This window comes from Eurosta solidaginis, chromosome 5 (assembly GCF_040869045.1).
Source record: "Eurosta solidaginis isolate ZX-2024a chromosome 5, ASM4086904v1, whole genome shotgun sequence".
NCBI lineage: Eukaryota > Metazoa > Arthropoda > Insecta > Diptera > Tephritidae > Eurosta > Eurosta solidaginis.
This window is the reverse complement of record NC_090323.1, coordinates 64863521-64883221: the sequence shown is the minus strand read 5'-3', so window position 1 is coordinate 64883221 and position 19701 is coordinate 64863521. Positions and strand designations below refer to the sequence as shown.

The following is a 19701-nucleotide window of genomic DNA, read 5'->3' as shown; positions in this document are numbered from 1 at the left end:
GGAATGACAGCGAATTCAAAATGGATACCATTACCGAATGCTCCGAAGGATTGAAAAATTGAAAAAGTCCATACGATTGGTAGTCAAAAATGTTGTCGTTGAGACCAAACATGCGACTCTAGACCTGAGATTTCCATCAGGTGAGCGAGGCTGTTTGTAGTTTTGACGTTTATCGCTTAGTGCATAGTGTACCTATACCAAGTGTGTTCACTAAGCGATAAACGTCAAAACTACAAACAGCCTCGCTCACCTGATGGAAATCTCAGGTCTAGAGTCGCATGTTTGGTCTCAACGACAACATTTTTGACTACCAATCGTATGGACTTTTTCAATCATTCGGAGCATTCGGTAATGGTATCCATTTTGAATTCGCTGTCATTCCGAATCCAGCGAGTGCCTGTCAGAATGCTTGACAGATAAGTCAACACACTTGTACTTGTACACTATGGCTTAGTGAACACACTTGGTATAGGTACACTATGTATGCTATGACCAAAAAGAAAGATTTCTATTGCCATTATAAAATAGTTTCATAGATTATCGGTGAATAAAAGTTAAATAAATATTCAAATCTAATTTAAGAAGCCTATTTAGCGGAAGGTGAGATCAAATTAGAAGTAAATGATGAATAGAGGCTTAAAAAATTGCAGATCATGCCGCATACACATTGGTGACAGAACCACATGCAAATTCATGTCAGCGGCAACAACCTCAACCAGTGTGCTCCAATGTTATTGCAGAGCGTGTAGTGGGAATGTAGAGCAAGTGTAGAACGGAGCAAGCAAATTATAAAGAAATGTTGGGGCATGATTCCCTGTGAATGGGTGCATCAAAATGATTACATATACATTTCTCTCTACTTTGTACCGTGTGTGCCGAAATTCGCAGTGTTCTTGCCGGTTCGGACGACTGCGTACATTTAGATCGATGTAGTTGATTGAATTTATTTACATTTAATTGTGCAATAACAGAAATACTTAGTTGCCAACAAATATCGTATAGAAACACTCATATTAGTTATTTATATACTTGTATATAGCATAGATAACTAATTAAGTGGTTTGGGGCTTAGATCAAAAATAATTTTGCACACATCATCCTGCACACTCATTTCCTTATTTCTCTTTTAGATGATGCTATGCGTTTGCTGCTCCGTATAACGTTGTGTTGCGCTCTTAGATTCCCAATCGGCCGTTCATCCTGTTGAGATTCTTTTGTTTACGCCGTTTTGACATTTACTACATCGCCCAGCTGTGCGAAAAATTGGTGTGTGAAAAAATAATGGGCGAAAGCCTAACAACGGACAAATTGTATTAAAGCTTATTATTTTAATTCATACACGTTAATCGTCGTAAATAAACGACATACAACTTGTTGATAATTGCGGTGGAAAGTAATTGATTAAAAGCTATAACGACGGCAATCCAGCTAAAGGTGCTGTCAATCCTCACTATCGTATACATACACATCCATATTTACATATGTATGTACAGAGAGATAAAGAAAAATAATAATCAGATACCGGCGTGCGTTAGAGAATCGTAGTAATTCCGGAATACCGATCACCATCTCAATAATATTGATATCTACATACAAAGCTATAAACGAGAGGTTACATATATAATATACCAACAAGGTGTTTGCTATGCCCCGTGGTAAACGACGATCCAATCTCGACATGGGGGGCGAAGAGGAACGTACAACTTCCAAACGACCACGCAGTGGATATGCAACAACACAAAATAGCGGCAGGTAAATGTAGTTGATATTCTAAAATAAGTTGTTTATAGTTAATATTGATACTTAAAGGTTCATCCTTTAACGGAATAACGCTATAATCGTAGATTGATAGAAAAAATCGTATAATGATGGATGCACATTTCTAGAAAAAAAACCTGTTAAAATAAACCCCTTAGGTCCATTTTTTCAGTGCGAGTTAAACTAAAGTTGACTAGCATTTAACCTATAGTGTGCATCTATACAATTCAAAACAATGCATTCTATTCTACAATCCATTGCACAATACACAATCGGGCAACTCACAAAAATTGCAATATTTTATTTGTTTCCATTGCTTCCAATTTTATATTTGATTGAAGCATAGCACATACGGCTAATCGCTTCCCAAGGCAGTCGGTTCTATGTACCAGAGCGACTCGGGATTTTTCCCGACCAAGGACTGTCATTTCAGTGTAACCCCATATAATTTGTTGCGTCCCTCCAACAAATTGTCATCCAGCGGGACTGCTCCATATTCTATTGATCCGGGAAGGTATCGAACCCAATCCGGGTCCGTCTCCTGACCCCGGTTGTTGTTGTTGTAGCAATGCTTCGCCCCACCTAACAGCCGCGACCGATCACAAATTGTCATCAATATCCTCTAACGGGAGTCCAAGGAAACTTGCCGTTTCAACAGGGGTGGACCATAAGGAAAGGGGTGTTAGAGGCGTTGGTTCCACATTACAATTAAAGAGATGGTTGGTGTCATGTGGGGACACATTGCAAGCGGGGCATACATTTTGTATGTCGGGGTTGATTCTGGATAGGTAAGAGTTTAACCTGTTACAGTATCCAGAACGAAGTTGAGCAAGAGTGACACGCGTTTTCCTGGGGAGTATGCGTTCCTCTTCCGCGAGTTTTGGATACTTTTCTTTAAGTACTGGATTCACCGGGCAATTCCCGGCATAAAGGTCCGACGTCTGTTTATGGATTTCACCAAGGACCTGCTTGTGTTTTTTCGCTTCATACGGCTGGGTTCTCAGGTGCCGTATTTCCTCAAAATGATTACGGAGATGACTCCTTAAGCCCCTAGGCTGTGCTGGTTCATCAATCAGATGTCTGTTGGGGGATGCTCAGGTTTTGGGTATTCAACAGGAACTGTTTGGTCAGCACCGCATTTCTCTCCCTGATGGGGAGTATTCTCGCCTCATTACGCAGATGGGTTTCTGGGGACATAAGAAGACAGCCCGTGGCAATTCTGAGAGCAGTATTTTGGCAGGCCTGTAGCTTCTTCCAGTGGGTAATTTTTAGGCTTGGCGACCATATGGGTGACGCGTAGCACGTAATCGGCTGGCTAATTGCTTTGTATGTAGTCATGAGCGTTTCTTTATGTTGTTGTTGTTGTTGTTGTTGTTGTTGTAGCGATAGGGTTGCTCCCCGAAGGCTTTGGGGAGTGTGATCGATGTAATGCCGATAAATGCCGGATACAGATCCGGTACGCTCCGGTACCACAGCACCATTAAGGTGCTAGCCCGACCATCTCGGGAACGTTTTATGTGGCCATATTAAACCTTCAGGCCATCCCCTCCCTGCCCACCACCAAATTCCATGGGGAGCTTGGGGTCGCCAGAGCCTCGTCTGTTAGTGAAACAGGATTCGCCGCGGATAGGTGAGGTTGACAACTGGGTTTGGAGAAGCTATATATTGCGCTGGCAACCTGAAGGGTTGCGCTACACAGCCCCTTGAATCTGGTATTTTAGTCGCCTCTTACGACAGGCATACCTACCGCGGGAATATTCTGACCCCCTAACCCGCTGGGGTAGCGTTCCTTTATCTTTTCCCCAGGTACTGCGAGCGAGGGATTTGAGGATTTTGTTACGGCTCTGAATTCTCGGAAAAATTGCGGCTGCGTGCTCACCAAAATGTAGATCCTGATCAAACGTAACACCCAAGATTTTGGGGTGTAGGACAGTCGGTAGCGTAGTGCCATCTACGTGGATGTTCAAAATGGTCGACATTTGGGACGTCCATGTTGTAAATAAGGTCGCGGAAGATTTAGTCGGTGATAATGCGAGGTTTCGCGAGGCGAAAAAACTGGAGAGATCAGGGAGGTAGCCGTTTATTTTATTGCATAGCTCATCGATCTTTGGGCCTGGGCCTGTGGCCATTATTGTGCAGTCATCCGCGTAGGAAACGATTGTGACTCCTTCCGGTGGTGAAGGTAGCTTAGATATGTAGAAATTAAACAAAAGTGGGGATAGGACACCACCCTGTGGCACCCCTTGTTTAATTCTCCTTGGTTTTGATGTTTCGTTTCTAAATTGCACCAATGCCAGCCGATTTCCGCTCTCGAGGTCTTTCCTGTGGACATTATACCCAGAGCAGGTCTGCAATGCAGATCTTGCTGTGAGTTTAGTCTCTTGAATCGCAGCAATGCGGATGTTGTGCCGCTTCATGAAATCGACTATCTCCGTAATCTTCCCAGTTAGTCCATTACAGTTTAACTGCAGAATTCTGAAGTGCATAAGGGTAGACGCCGCCACTCTGGGGGTAAGTGACGGGTGACTACGCCTGGGTTGTGGAAGGCCAGGACGCAATTGCTGTTGTGGCCCTGGGACTGGGCGTCCTTGGGCAAGCATTGGGGTACCCGGATGATTTGGGTTTGCGACCTGGCAACATGGCGCGATGAAACCTTTCGGGGGGTTGCCGTCGCGGAGACCAGAACATCTAGGAAAGTGGCACCACCCAAGGCAGGAGCTGCATTGGGCGGATGTCGCAAACATATATATTCTGTGCTGGCAAACGGAGGTAGGGACTAAGAGTCTGTTTCCCTGACCCACACGATTGCTACCGGAAAAGAGAGGAGGGGAGGGCCCCAGCGGGTTAGGGGATCAGAACATACCCGCGGTAGATATGCCTGTCGTAAGAGGCGACTAAAACACCAGATTCAAGGGGTTGTGTAACGCAACCCTTCAGGTTGCCAGCGCAATATATAGCTTCTCCGAACCCAATTGTCAACCTCACCTATCCGCGGCGAATCCTTTTTCACTAACAGACGAGGCTCTGGCGACCACAAGCTCCTCATGGAACTTGGGGGTGGGGAGGGGGGAATGGCCTGAAGGTTTAATGTGGCCACATAAATCGTTCCCGAGATGGTCGGGCTAGCACCTTAATGGTGCTGTGGTACCGGAGCGTACCGGATCTTTATCCGGCAAAGGACCATCACATCGATAACACTCCCCAAAGCCTTCGGGGAGCAACCTTATCGCTACAACAACAACAACAGAGGAGGGGAGGAGACGGGGGCAAGGGCTGATGCTCGGCATTGCTACCGACTCTACTACGAAGGTAGTAGTTATGAGTGGTACCAGCTGTTTGAGTTGTTGGCGCCGTGGGGCGCGAGCAGCAGCGGGTACTTGTTTTGGCTTGATGAGCAGCGGTGCTGCTGGAAGGTAGTGGGGGGCGCTTAGGCGTAGACTACGGGACGCCCTTGGGCGTGAACAGCAAGGAACCACAAAAGATTTATAAAAGTTACGTGGATGTCGGGTTTTGGGATCAAGCCCAGAACAACCTGTCCGATGTTGTTGTTGTTGTTGTAGCAGTGCTTCGCCCCACCTAACAGACGCGACCGATCACAAACTGTCATCAATATCCTCTAACGGGAGTCCAAGGAAACTTGCTGTTTCAACAGGGGTGGACCATAGGGAAAGGGGTGTTAGAGGCGTTGGTTCCACATTACAATTAAAGAGATGGTTGGTGTCATGTGGGGACACATTGCAAGCGGGGCATACATTTTGTATGTCGGGGTTGATTCTGGATAGGTAAGAGTTTAACCTGTTACAGTATCCAGAACGAAGTTGAGCCAGAGTGATACGCGTTTCCCTGGGGAGTATGCGTTCCTCTTCCGCAAGTTTTGGATACTTTACTTTGAGTACTGGGTTCACCGGGCAATTCCCGGCGTAAAGGTCTGACGCCTGTTTGTGGAGTTCACCAAGGACCTGCTTGTGTTTTTTCGCTTCATACGGCTGTGTTCTCAGATGCCGTATTTCCTCAAAATGCTTACGGAGATGACTCCTTAAGCCCCTAGGCGGTGCTGGCTCGTCAATCAGATGTCTGTTGGGATGCCCAGGTTTCTGGGTATTCAACAGGAACTGTTTGGTCAGCATCTCGTTTCTTTCCCTGATGGGGAGTATTCTCGCCTCATTATGTAGATGGTGTTCTGGGGACATAAGAAGACAGCCCGTGGCAATTCTGAGAGCAGTATTTTGGCAGGCCTGTAGCTTCTTCCAGTGGGTAATTTTTAGGCTTGGCGACCATATGGGTGACGCGTAGCACGTAATCGGCTGGCTAATTGCTTTGTATGTAGTCATGAGCGTTTCTTTATCTTTTCCCCAGGTACTGCCAGCAAGGGATTTGAGGATTTTGTTACGGCTCTGAATTCTCGGAACAATTGCGGCTGCGTGCTCACCAAAATGTAGATCCTGATCAAACGTCACACCCAAGATTTTGGGGTGTAGGACAGTCGGTAGCGTAGAGCCATCGACGTGGATGTTCAAAATGGTCGACATTTGGGACGTCCATGTTGTAAATAAGGTCGCGGAAGATTTAGTCGGTGATAATGCCAGGTTTCGCGAGGCGAAAAAACTGGAGAGATCAGGGAGGTAGCCGTTTATTTTATTGCATAGCTCATCGATCTGTGGGCCTGGGCCTGTGGCCATTACTGTGCAGTCATCGGCGTAGGAAACGATTGTGACTCCTTCTGGTGGTGAAGGTAGCTTAGATATGTAGAAATTAAACAAAAGTGGGGATAGGACACCACCCTGTGGCACCCCTTGTTTAATTCTCCTTGGCTTTGATGTTTCGTTTCTAAATAGCACCGATGCCTGCCGACCACCCAGATAATTTGCGGTCCACCTTTTAAGACATGGGGGAAGGGTAGACCCTTCCATGTCTTGCAGTAACGAGCCATGGTTGACCGTATCAAAAGCTTTTGATAGGTCTAGCGCTACGAGTACTGTTCTATGGTGGGGGTTTTGATTTAAACCGCAATTTATCTGGGTGCTAATGGCATTTAGCGCGGAGGTAGTGCTATGGAGTTTTCTGAAGCCATGCTGATGGGAGGCTAGTTGCAAATTTGCTTGGAAATAAGGGAGCAAAATGGCTTCGAGCGTCTTTGCTACTGGCGATAGGAGAGATATCGGACGATACGACTCTCCTATGTTAGCTGGTTTACCAGACTTTAGTAGCGGGACCACCTTGGCCATTCTCCATTTCTCGGGGATGACAAAGGTGGAAAGAGACAGGTTGAAGACCTGCGCTAAATATTTGAAACCCTCTTTCCCTAGGCTTTTAAGCATCGGCATGGCTATGCCGTCTGGGCCCACTGCTTTGGATGGTTTAGCGCGACCAATGGCGTCCTCAACCTCTTTAGCGGTGATGGTGATTGGTGACGCGCTGAATTTGTGTTTATGTGCGTGTCTGTTGGCCCTCCGTCTAACTTTGTCGACCGTAGAATGCATTATATATTGTCGGCAGAAAGCGCTCGCGCATTTTTTCGCATCCGACAGCACTTTGTCGCCAAAGGCGATGGAAACTTTGTCTTTGTGCTTAGTCGGATTCGATAGGGACTTTACGGTGGACCAAAGTTTACCCACACCGGTAGAGAGGTTACAACCTCTTAGGTGCTCCTCCCATTTCGCCCGCTTGTGTTCATCCACAAGCAATCTGATGCGTTGGTTTATATCCCTTATTTGGGGGTCGCCTGGATCAAACTGCCTTATAAGGTCACGTTCTCTCGCTAAGTTTGCGGCCTCCGCCGGGAAGTGGGGCCGGATTTCGGGAATTCTCCCGGCGGGAATGAAACGTGCCGAGGCGGATTCAATGACCTTGCGGAGGGCACGCTCCCCTTGGCGGGGGGCACGCTCCCCTTGGCGGGCATCAGTCGGGATAGGGAGGGCAGCAAAGAGGTTGTCTGTAAAGGATTTATATTTTTCCCACTTTCCTTTTTTAAAGTTTATGAAAGTGCGTTTTTCGGTGACGATGAAGTCGGCGGTACGCTCGAGCGAAACAAGTATAGGCAGGTGGTCGGATGCCAATGATACCATCGGCTGCCAGTTGACGCAGTTTACGAGTTCTGCGCTCACGATTGAGATATCTGGCGAACTGTGACAGCTTCCTACCATACGTGTGGGGGCGTCTTCGTTTATTGTGCAGAACGTCGTTTCTTCTATTTGATCCGCCAACATCTCGCCCCTACTGTCCGCCCGCAAATTTGAATGCCATAGATCATGATGGGCATTGAAGTCGCCTAAAATAATACGATTGTTTCCAGTGAGTAAGGCTCTGATATTAGGGCGGTATCCACCGGGGCAACAGGTGGCAGGGGGGATGTAGATGTTGATGATTTCTAGGTTTGCATCGCCTGACCGGACAGATAGGCCTTGCCGTTCTAAGACGTTGTCCCTGCGGTCGATGCCAGGATCAAATATGTGATATTGCACAGAGTGGTGTATTATAAACGCGAGGCCGCCTCCATTTCCGCTCTCGCGATCTTTTCTGTGGACATTATACCCAGAGCAGGTCTGCAATGCAGATCGTGCTGTGAGTTTAGTCTCTTGAATCGCAGCAATGCGAATGTTGTGCCGCTTCATGAAATTGACTATCTCCGTAATCTTCTCAGTTAGTCCATTACAGTTTAACTGCAGAATTCTGAAGTGCATGAGGGGAGACGTCGCCACTCTGGGGGTAAGTGACGGGTGACTACGCCTGGGTTGAGGAAGGCCAGGACGCAATTGCTGTTGTGGCCCTGGGACTGGGCGTCCTTGGGCAAGCATTGGGGTACCCGGATGATTTGGGTTTGCGACCTGGCAACATGGCGCGATGAAACCCGTCGAGGGGTTGCCGTCGCGGAGACCAGAACATCTAGGAAAGTGGCACCACCCAAGGCAGGAGCTGCATTGGGCGGATGTCGCAAACATATATATTCTGTGCTGGCAAACGGTGCAAACGGAGGTAGGGACTAAGAGTCTGTTTCCCTGACCTACACGATTGCTGCCGGAAAAGAGGGGGGAGAAGACGGGGGCAGGGGCTGTTGCTCAGCATTGCTTCCGACTCTACTACGAAGATTGTAGTTATGAGTGGTAGCAGCTGTTTGAGTTGTTGGCGCCGTAAGGCGCGAGCAGCAGCGGGTACTTGTTATGGCTTGATGAGCAGCGGGGCTGCTGGAAGGTAATGGGGGGGGGGGGGGCGCTTAGACGTAGACTACGGGGCGCCCTTGGGCGTGAACAGCAAGGAGCCACAAAAGATTTATAAAAGTTACGTGGACGTCGGGTTTTGGGATCAAGCCCAGAACAACCTGTCCGATGCAACCATCCCTTACACGAGACACACTGCACAGAGTATGACCGTCCTAAAAAGATTCCTTTCCGGCAGATGCAGCAAAACCATTTCTCAGGACCGGGGTCAGGAGACGGACCCGGATTGGATTCGATACCTTCCCGGAGCAAGAGAATATGGAGCAGTCCTGCTGCAAGGAGCTGCTGGGAGGATGACAATTTGTGGGAGGGACGAAACAAATTAAATGGGGTTACACTGAAATGACAGTCCTTGGTCGGGAAAAATCCCGAGTCGCTCCGGTACATAGGACCGACTGCCTTGGGAAGCGAACCTGTCCGATGAAACCATCCCTTACACGAGACACACTGAACAGAGTATGACCGTCCTAAAAAGATTCTTTTCCGGCAGATGCAGCAAAACCATTTCTCAGGACCGGGGTCAGGAGACGGACCCGGATTGGATTCGATGCCTTCCCGGAGTAAGAGAATATGGAGCAGTCCTGCTGCAAGGAGCTGCTGTGAGGATGACAATTTGTGGGAGGGACGCAACAAATTAAATGGGGTCACACTGAAATGAAAGTCCTTGGTCGGAAAAAATCCCGAGTCGCTCCGGTACATATAACCGACTGCCTTGGGAAGCGGTCCTGAGATATGATTGTAAGAGTTAGTGAAAACGCGTCTGTTTTGAGTTTGTAAGATATAAAATTACTGTATTTATTGTGTGAATTGATAATATGTAAAAATGTATGGCTGATTGGCAATTATTACAAAGGAATTGCTTTAATTCTTTTCTTGATTGTGTTGTCAGTACGTCTGTCTTCGCCGGTTACTTTTTGCCAATGACTTGTAGAATTTTCTTTATAAGTTCACGAGACGTACTCGCTGTTGTCGGCGAGCAGAAGTGTTGATTAAAAGGAAATAGAGGGAAACGGCACAGGGTGCCTAACACCCCTCCCCCCGTGAATCTCCCTGGGATTCACCATATATCATGAGCCGAGCTAGGCGTGTGGCTGGACGACGCAGTACTCCTTCGCTTGTCTTCACCTCTGCTACTCGTACTTGACCATCTTCCGTGGGAAAAACTTTCAATACACGACCTTTCTGCCATTGACTGCGTGGTTAAGATGCATCGCAGACCAGGACCAAATCGTTTACACGGAGTGGGGTAGTTTTCTCTTGCAATTTGGTGCGACATATGAGTTGTGGTAAGTACTCCGTAACCCACCGCTTCCATATACGATCTTTGAGGTTCTGCGGAATCCTCCACTGTTTTCTTAAGCATATTCTTTCATTGACGGGATGTGGTGTTTGTGTTGAGTTTACGCAACCAAGCAGAAAATGGTTGAGCGTAAGCGGTTCGTCGTCTTCATGTGTCAACGGCAGATCTGTCAATGACCTGGAATTTATAATGTTTTCTGCCTCTATGAGTACGCATGGCAGGGTAGCGACTTAAGGTGCTGTCTCGCGCAGTGTTTTGTTCAGCAGAGATTTAACGATCCTTATTAACCTTTCTCAGCATCCGCCTGAGCTGGGGTTCGCTGGACAATTGAACAGTCAATCAATGTTATACTTGGTAGCTTCTGCTTGAATACGGTCTGTGTCAAGTAGTGCTCCGCGTTTCGCAACTCCTTTCGTGCGTGTTGAAACTAAAGCAATCTTTGAATTTGAATTAAAAAAAAATATATTGTCATATTTTTTCATTACGTGATTTTTCCTGTGCGTGTTAATACATATTTTCTTCAATAAATTTTAACTGCGAATTAGAAAGTTAATAGGTTATGGGCGACTTTAAAGACTTTGGTATTCCGCAGTTCGCCGGCAACGACTTCGATAATTGGCAGTTCAGAGTGGCCATGCATTTAGAAGCGCTAAGCTTGGCCGAAGTTTTAACGAACAATCCTCCAAGTGATGCAACTGAATGGGCAGAATTTTTGAAGAAAGACAGGAAGGCTAAGGATCGCTTGGTAGGATTTGTGCATAACGATTGCTAGGCTATATCCGGGACAAAAATACAGCAAAAGAAATGTGGGAAAATTTGAATATGGTGTTTGCAAAAAAATCGATTGTAAGCCAACTTTTGGTGCGAAAGCAGCTAGCAACGCTTCGCATGAAAGAAGAGGAGTCTGTAGCAAGTCACATTATTGTATTTGAAAACCTTGTCAGGCAGTTGAAAACCGCGGGGGCTGTAGTAAGTGAAGATGATTTATTAGCTCAATTTTTCTTGACATTACCTGAAAAATATGATCCGTTGGTAACCGCATTACAAAACTTAAACCAAGATAAATTGAACCTAAATTTTGTAAAGGAAAGGATATTGGCTGAAGAAATAAAAATGGCGGATCGTCAAAGTAATGACATTCAGAACACAGCGTTCTCTACTAAGAAAAGTTTCAAAAAGAAAGTTAAATTCCAAGGCAAATGTTTTAAATGTGGTAAATTTGGCCATAGAGCTAAATATTGCAAGCCATCGACCGAAGCTAGGAGTGCTTCCGAGAAAAAGAAGACTGAAAGTATTTGTTTTGTTGCGGGTGGGGGATAGTGATGGACGATATGGCGATTTTGAGCTATCAGTGAAAATAGATATGGCTATTTTTGAATATCGGCTATTTTTTATAGCTATAGCGATCGCTTTATTTCAACAAGCGATTCCATACAGAAGAGCGATTTTGAGCTATCAGTGAATATATGTAGGTATGGCTATTTTTTACAGCTATGGCTATTTTTTACAGCTATGGCGATCGCTTTAATTTATCTTTAATAAGCGAATCTGCAATTATTTGTATACTTGTATATAAAAAATGAATGTTTAAGTCTTTTTACCAGAGTAGATTGAATGTTATACATTAATTTATACTAAATTAAATTTTATTAGAATATATGAACCAAAATTGGAATAAAAAGAAAAAAGTATGTACCTTTAATTGTAAACTAATGTAATGTGAAATTCTAATTTTCTGAGATGTTATGATATATATTATTAACTGGCTGACGACAATATGTTCAGACTCGTATTACACTCAATGAGATGAAACTAGCTGAAATAAATGTATATGCATCTTTGTTTTATAAATTTTGTTAATTGAAAATGCTTTGATTTTTAAATGTAAGATGAATCAACCCGAAATAAATCTGTATATGTAACACCATAAAAACATGATTTATTTACTATATTATACTACACCGATGTATTCAGAAATACTCCGTATGATTTTATTCTGAAAGTTGTATTTGCATAAATTTGTACAGTAAAGTGAATCAATTTTTAATGAAAAATACAGAGGAAAAATATAGCAAATTCTTCAAACTATTATAAAAATATTCTTTAGCAGAAAATTAGCCACCCACTGCAGTGCCCTAGAAATTAGCCGGAGAATTCAACAATATACAAACCATATGACAAATCTTGAATTGCATTCTCCCAAAAACCTTAAATTTTGAGTTAATCTGTTTACAATAAGACGAGTGATATATGTTTCTATAATTCTTTTATTTTACCATCAAAAACACAAATTTTATAAAACTGTTAACGGCTACTGCCTAGAAGTATGAACTTATGAATAACGCAGGCAATCAATCTTATGCCAAGTCTAAAGACCCATGTCTATTTGGCGCATAGTGTAATTAAAAACAAAAAAATTTAGTCATTCCATTTCTTTTATACATTTCATGAAATTAAAGTTTTAAAATTAACTTATATTGCTTGTTTAATATTTTGACAAATATTAATTATTTTATTATAAATACTTAAATATAAAATCAAAATATAACGAATTTTATATTTTATGATTGGCGTTTAAAAAGATAAGCATTTTAGCCTTTTCATCATCTAAGCTATAAATACATCATACATTGGTTTTTTCTCAACCAGATAGTTTTCGAGATATTAGCTTATTATTTCAGATTTTTGTTTTTTTTTATGAAAAAATATGAAAAAAATTACTTTTTGCGAGGGTAGCATTCCAAAGCCACAACTTTTTTTCCAGATATTTTTTCTTTGCGTAAAGCTCTGTTTAATTAGAAAAAAGGCAAGCTATCATCTAAGAAAATCGATGCAAAAGTACGTAAGTTATAAGCAATCAAATAAAAATACCCAGGTTGCGCAATTTCAACGTATACCTCAAAACGTACGTGTGGTATAAAGAAGAGTAAAATATCTAGTTTTGCTCTGTTTCTATTTAGTTAAAAGTTCAATTTATGAATGAAATTACCCCTATTTTTAACTTTTTTTAAATTTATTTATGTTTATAATATATTCTAACAATCTTTATCTTAATTTGATTTTACTATGTAGTCGAAATAATTATGTGTTCTACTTTGACGCTTATTCAGTTTAGGATCGGTTTCTCTTATGAGAAACCAGCAGCAATCAGCCATCATTGTGGCGTCCCCGAATCCTTGATATCGATTGTCAATTAATTTCATTTGCTGATGTAACCTTTCGCCATGTTCGTCACTTTCGTCGCCAAGATTTGCCGGAAAAAAGCTCAAATGTGAGTGCAGAAAGTGAATTTTTAAGGACATATTTACGCCTGGAAATAAATTATTAGTTAGGTAAACAAGTTATAGAATATTGGGAAATTAATTTTAATAAGCCTTTAATATCTACCCATTTTCACATAATTATTGATTAAGTTGTTCACTATCTGCTCGTAGTTAGGGCTTTTGTGTCTACCGAGAAAAGAAGCAACGACCTTTTCAAAGGATTCCCACGCTGCTGCGTCAACTGATGAGAGTAGTCCTTTGAATTGATTATTGTTGATCAACTTTTTTATTTGTGGTCCAACAAAAATACCTTCCCTTATCTTGGCTTGAGAAATATCTGGAAAAATTATTTTCAAATAGTCGAATGCTTCGCCTTCTTTGTCCAAAGCCTTAACAAAGTTTTTAATGAGACCGAGCTTGATGTGTAAGGGTGGAAGTATGATTTTCTCTTTCTTGACAAGAGGGGTGTATTTGATGTTATCCACACCAACGGTAAACTGGACTCTTTCCGGCCAATCCTTTCTGACGTAGTGGTCTTCACGAGCTCGGCTATCCCACTTACAGAGGAAGCAGCAGTGCTTGGTGTAGCCACTTTAGTGTTTGGAAAATGGTTCGTGACAAGTTCTACAATATATCACCTTAACATTGGATGACACAAATTTAAATTGTTGCATACCAGAAGTGTGGATCTCGGCCTGTTCCTTGGATAGTTCCAAATCTCTTATCCAATCATTAAGTTGTGCTTGTGACAGAACGTTTCTCTCGTTTCCCATGCGAAATTCAGTACAACTTGATTCCCCGCACTCAGATATTACTGTTGACAATGGAACTGGATCCGCAACTGCCATTGAATGTAGTACTGGTAATGTCACTGTAGGTACGCTGGCATAGGTTACTCTTTGTATTTGTATTCTCTATTGAATGGCAAGTAGGTTCTCTCCATATCATTGCTGTATCAAATTGTATTTGTTCTCCTGATTCCGACTGAATCAATTCTACTCGAAAGTGTTCGGTTTCCATGGTTTTTCAGCATTTTTAGGCTCAATGCCAAAATACTTGGAGTACAAAGTTTTCATATGATCTGAGCAAACTCGTCGTCGCCTTATGATAGTATATTGGCCACACATGAAACAGAACATATCTGGATCGTTATTACACTCAAATTCTCCCGTCCTTTTACTCATTTTATTTTTTTTAATAAATCACGGTTTTGAAATTTGACTTATGAACTGAACTATCTCCGGCGAGCCTTGCAGATGTTATGAAGTTTCAAGGCGCATTAACTCCTATTTATACTCGGAACAAGAATAAAATTGAAAAAATCAAATCTTACCTAGACAGAAGGGTTCCATTTATACGAAGCCGTGAAAAAAAAATACTACCTGCTTTAGATGTAGGCTTTAAAAATATTCTGTGTCTTATAATTTTGAAAATCTACCTGCATACTTACACATAAGTGACGGAAATACATGTTTATAACTACATGCCTACAGCAGGTTTCGAACCCAACCACTCTTCCTTTCGATGCAACCACTCTACCTACTATAAAACAATTCCAGTATTAAAAGTACTATTTGATTTATTTAAAGAAAAAGTATTATCATTGTTATGGTGTTATTCGTTTATCCGGATAATATCCCATTTGCACTGTATACCTTTAATATATGTATACATACATTGAAGTTGCGGAACCTGGGTATTTTTATTTGATCGCTTATAACTTACGTAGTTTTGCACCGATTTTCTTCGGTGATAGCTTATCTTTTTTCTAATTAAACAAAGCTTTAAGTAAAGAAAAAATATCTGCAAACAAAGTTGTGGTTTTGGAATGCTGCCCTCGCAAAAAGTAATTTTTTACATATTTTTCCATAAAAAAAAACAAAAATCTGAAATGATAAGTTAATATCTCAAAAACTATCTGGTTGAGCAAAAAACAATGTATGATGCAATTATAGAAAATTTTATCTTCTTTCCGATTTTGTAAACGTTTTGCAATAGCTTGACTCGTTCGTGAGATATACGTAATTAAAGGGAGCCATCTTTTTGGTTTTTTCGAATAACGGTAAATTGCAAATATCTCAAAAACGGTACCATAGAATCAAAAAAGAACTCAATTTTCGAAATCAGGGGGTGATTTTACATACGAGTTTCATAGCGGCGTTTCTGGTAAAGAGAAAAAGTTGAAATTCGTGGTCCAGTGTTATTTTTGAATTCGATCTTTCGCTTGTCTGTAAAAATTACCCAAACCACGTGGCTGCTTTTCTAGCCGACTTCACAATGTCGTCGTTCTAGTTGTTGCACAAGTTTGCTTTGTTCCGTTCGCTGTTTCGGAAAGTAAAGCACACAGATGAGCAATGATGAACGATATCTCACTATCGATGATTGCATCGCTGCTATTAGTATTAGAATTTCATGCTGAAGGAAAATCGCCAATCGCTATAATCGCTATTGGCGATATTCTGCCAGAGGTGATTGTCATTCAAAAGAATCGAATGAAGGAAAATAGCCAATCACTGATATATTTGGATTGCAATAGCTATAGCTATTAGCGATTTGTCAATAGCGGCGATGCAATCACCAATAGTGAAATATCGAGCCATCACTAGTGGGGGAAAAGATACCCAAGAAAAGGACAATCGGAAAATTAATTTTAAATTGGATTCGGGTGCAAGTGACCATTTAGCGAAAGAAAAATGGTATTTTCAAAATATTTTGAAAATGAACAATCCAATATTCATAAATGTGGCAAAAGACAATCAGTGCTTTATTGCAAAGTATTCTGGAGAAATAAGTGGAGTAAGTAACAAAGGAGTTAAACTGTTTATGAAGGATGTGCCGGAGTTGCGCGACAATTTGCTATCAGTGAGGAAATTAACGAACGCCGGTGTGGATGTAATATTCTGCAAGAATAAAGCAAATATTATAAAATATGGAGAACTGATAGCAACAGCGTATTTGCGAGATGGGCTGTACGAAATGGAAGTACATATGGAATTTGTTGCGGCATTTATGTGTACTGAAGATAAAGTTGAGTTGTGGCACAAGCGTTTTGGACACATTGGACAGCAAGCCTTTGATGAAATAGTAAATAAAGAACTCGTATTGGGATTAAACTTAAAAGCAGAGAAATTCAAATTTTGTGATGTGTGTGGTGTGTAGAAGCAAAACATAGTCGTGATCCATTTAACGGATATCGTGAACGAAGTAAGAGGCCACTTGAGAGAATTCATTCAGATGTTTGTGGACCAATCGATCCAGTGGCATGGAATGGGTCAAGATATTTCTTAACGTTCATTGATGATTACACACATTTTAGTTTTGTATATGCAATTAAAAATAAATCGGATGTTTTTAAGTCAATGAAGGAGTACGAAGCAATAGTATCAGCAAAATTCGACTCGTCAATTTAGAAATTAACAGTTGATCAAGGACGGGAGTATTGTTCGAAATAACAAGAGGCGTGGTATATGCAAAAGGGCATTCAGGTTGAACCAACGGTTGCATATATTCCTCAACAAAATGGTGTTGCGGAACGTTTCAACAGAACATTAGTTGAAAAAGTAAGATTGTTATTGTTTGAAGCCAATATGCCGAAACGGCTGTGGTGTGAGGCTGTGTATACAGCGGTTTATTTAATCAATCGAAGTCCAACAAAATCATTGGATAAGTCAATAACGCCTTCGGAGATGTGGTATGGTACTAAGCCGGATGTTAGTAAATTTCGAGTTTTTGGTTGTAAGGCATATACGCATGGATACCTAGTCAAAAACGAAAGAAATTAGATTTTAAAAGCCGTAAATCAGTTTTGGTTGGGTATGCTCCAAATGGATACCGACTTTGGGACATAAATGCGCAGAAACTTTTCATTGCTCGTGACGTAAAGTTTGCGAGAATGTTTTTCCGTTTGAAAAAGAAATATCTAAGGAGACACAAAATAAGCAATTGTATATCAGATGCAGCCATGAGCGAGAAGGGGATGATGATAATGATGTCCTCATGGAAGATGGAGTTTTAAATAATGCAACTACAATTTCTGAAAATTTAATTGACGAAAGCCAAGTTGAATCTGATCATGAAAAAACAGAAGCCAAAGATTCATATGAAGATGATATCGAAGTTGCGCCCCCTTCGCATAACAGTGAGTCTCTGCCTGAAGCTTCTGTAAGACGTAGTGAACGGGAGCGCCGGCGTCCATGTAAGTTTATTGATTACTTTACTGGGTATAGAGCAACTTCTGCTGTTTGTATTGCAACAGATCATCCCGAAGCTTATTCAGAAATCGCTAGTAGGAGAGATGCTGCAAAATGGATGGAGGCCGTTAGGGATGAGCTGAAGTCAATGAAGAAAAATAAGTCTGGGACGTAATATATCCACCAAAAGGTGTAAAACTACTTAAGACAAAATGGGTATTTAGAATAAAGGAGGATGAAAATGGTTTACCAATGCGCTATAAAGCACGTCTTGTGGTAAAAGGTTTCCTACAAAAAGAAGGGATTGACTACTCGAAAACCTATGCTCCTGTTGCAAAATTTACAACGATACGGGTTGTACTGGCAGTTGCTGTAAAAGAAAAATTATTGTTTCACCAACTAGATGTAAAAACTGCTTTTTTACATGGCGATTTGAATGAAGATTTGTATATGGCAATACCAGAAGGGGTTGACGCGGAGTCAGGTAAGGCGTGCAAACTCAGAAAATCTCTTTATGGGTTAAAGCAAGCTCCAAGATGTTGGAATCAGAAGTTTAACAAATACTTGCTGCAGCTTAGCTTTACAAGGTCAAATCATGATTATTGCCTATACACAAAATTTTCTAGTGATTGTTACCTAATAATTATTATGTATGTTGATGATCTACTTATTGCTGGAAAAGGAATTTCCTCAATTAACTGGTTAAAAAGAACCTTAAGCGAGAAATTTGAAATGTCTGATTGTGGAGAACTGAAATTTTTCCTTGAAATTAAAAATTTCAGTGATCATATTGAGTTATTACAAAGCGCAAGTATTGACAAAGTATTAACAAAGTTTGGTATGGCAGATTGTAATCCTGTGAGAAGACCAATGGAAAAAGGATTGCAGCTATTACAAAATAATGAACCAGATAATCTCAATAAACCATATAAAGAAATGTTGTGAAGCCTTATGTATATAATGATGGGCGCAAGACCTGATATCTGTTATCCTGTTGGATACATGGGCAGATATCAACAAAACCCAACGGAAGAACATTGGCAATGGCTTAAAAGGATTTTAAGATATCTTAAAGGAAGTAAAGGAAACAAATTGGTATTTAAGAAAACATCAGATAAACCTCTTATTGGATTTGCGGATGCAGATTGGGCTAGTGATGCAACAGATCGTAAATCGGTTAGTGGATATATATTTCAAGTATATGGGTGCACTGTTTCATGGTCAAGCAAAAAGCAAGTAACTGTTGCTCTCTCCTCAAGCGAATCAGAGTATGTTGCCTTAAGTGCGGCTGCAACAGAAGCTATTTGGTTACATGGTTTACTGAAGCATCTACAACAAGTTAATAATCAACCAGTTGAAATATTTGAAGACAATAGAGGCTGTATTGGAATGGCTAATACATTTGATTCAAGAAAAGCTAAACACATTGATATAAAGCAACATTATATCAGAGATGCAGTTGCAAAAGGCTTAGTAAAGGCGATTTCAATACCTACAGATGATCAACTTGCAGACATATGCACAAAGGCACTAGATGCAATTAGAATGAAGAAATTATGTTTTAAGTTGGGATTGCAAGATTGAGAAGGGGTGTTGAAACTAAAGCAATCTTTGGTTTTGAATTAAAAAAAAATATATATGCGTGTTAATACATATTTTCTTCAATAAATTTTAACTGCGAATTAGCTGTTAATAGTTAATAGTGCGCCTATAAAATTAGTGCCGTTATCGCTTCGTATTCGAACTGGTGTACCACGACGATTTACAAAATTTCGGAGGCACATGATGAAGGAATCCGTTGACAGATCATCAGCTAGCTCAATATGCGCCGCTCTTAAGTTCAAACAGGTGAAGACGACACCCCACCGTTTCTCCCTTCTTCGCCCCACCGCCACATTGAATGGTCCAAACAAATCTACGCCGCTATAAGAAAATGGTTGTACGTAGGTCGTGACGCGGCCGGCAGGAAGCTGTCC

General features: G+C 41.6%; 1 protein-coding gene across 2 annotated transcripts in view; it reads left to right on the top strand.

The window, feature by feature from the left end:
* Positions 1-491: 491 nt before the first annotated feature.
* Positions 492-19701, top strand: part of SCCRO4 (DCN1-like protein SCCRO4) — a 139155-nt gene continuing 119945 nt past the window's right edge. Inside the window, exons 1-2 of one of the 2 annotated variants that reach the window (XM_067791606.1) lie at positions 492-600; positions 1131-1752. In XM_067791606.1, coding sequence (XP_067647707.1) covers positions 1646-1752 — 107 coding nt within the window. In that variant the 5' untranslated portion in view covers positions 492-600; positions 1131-1645. Of the gene's footprint in view, positions 601-781; positions 930-1130; positions 1753-19701 lie in introns of those variants that run through there. The other variant, XM_067791608.1, reaches the window with a different exon arrangement.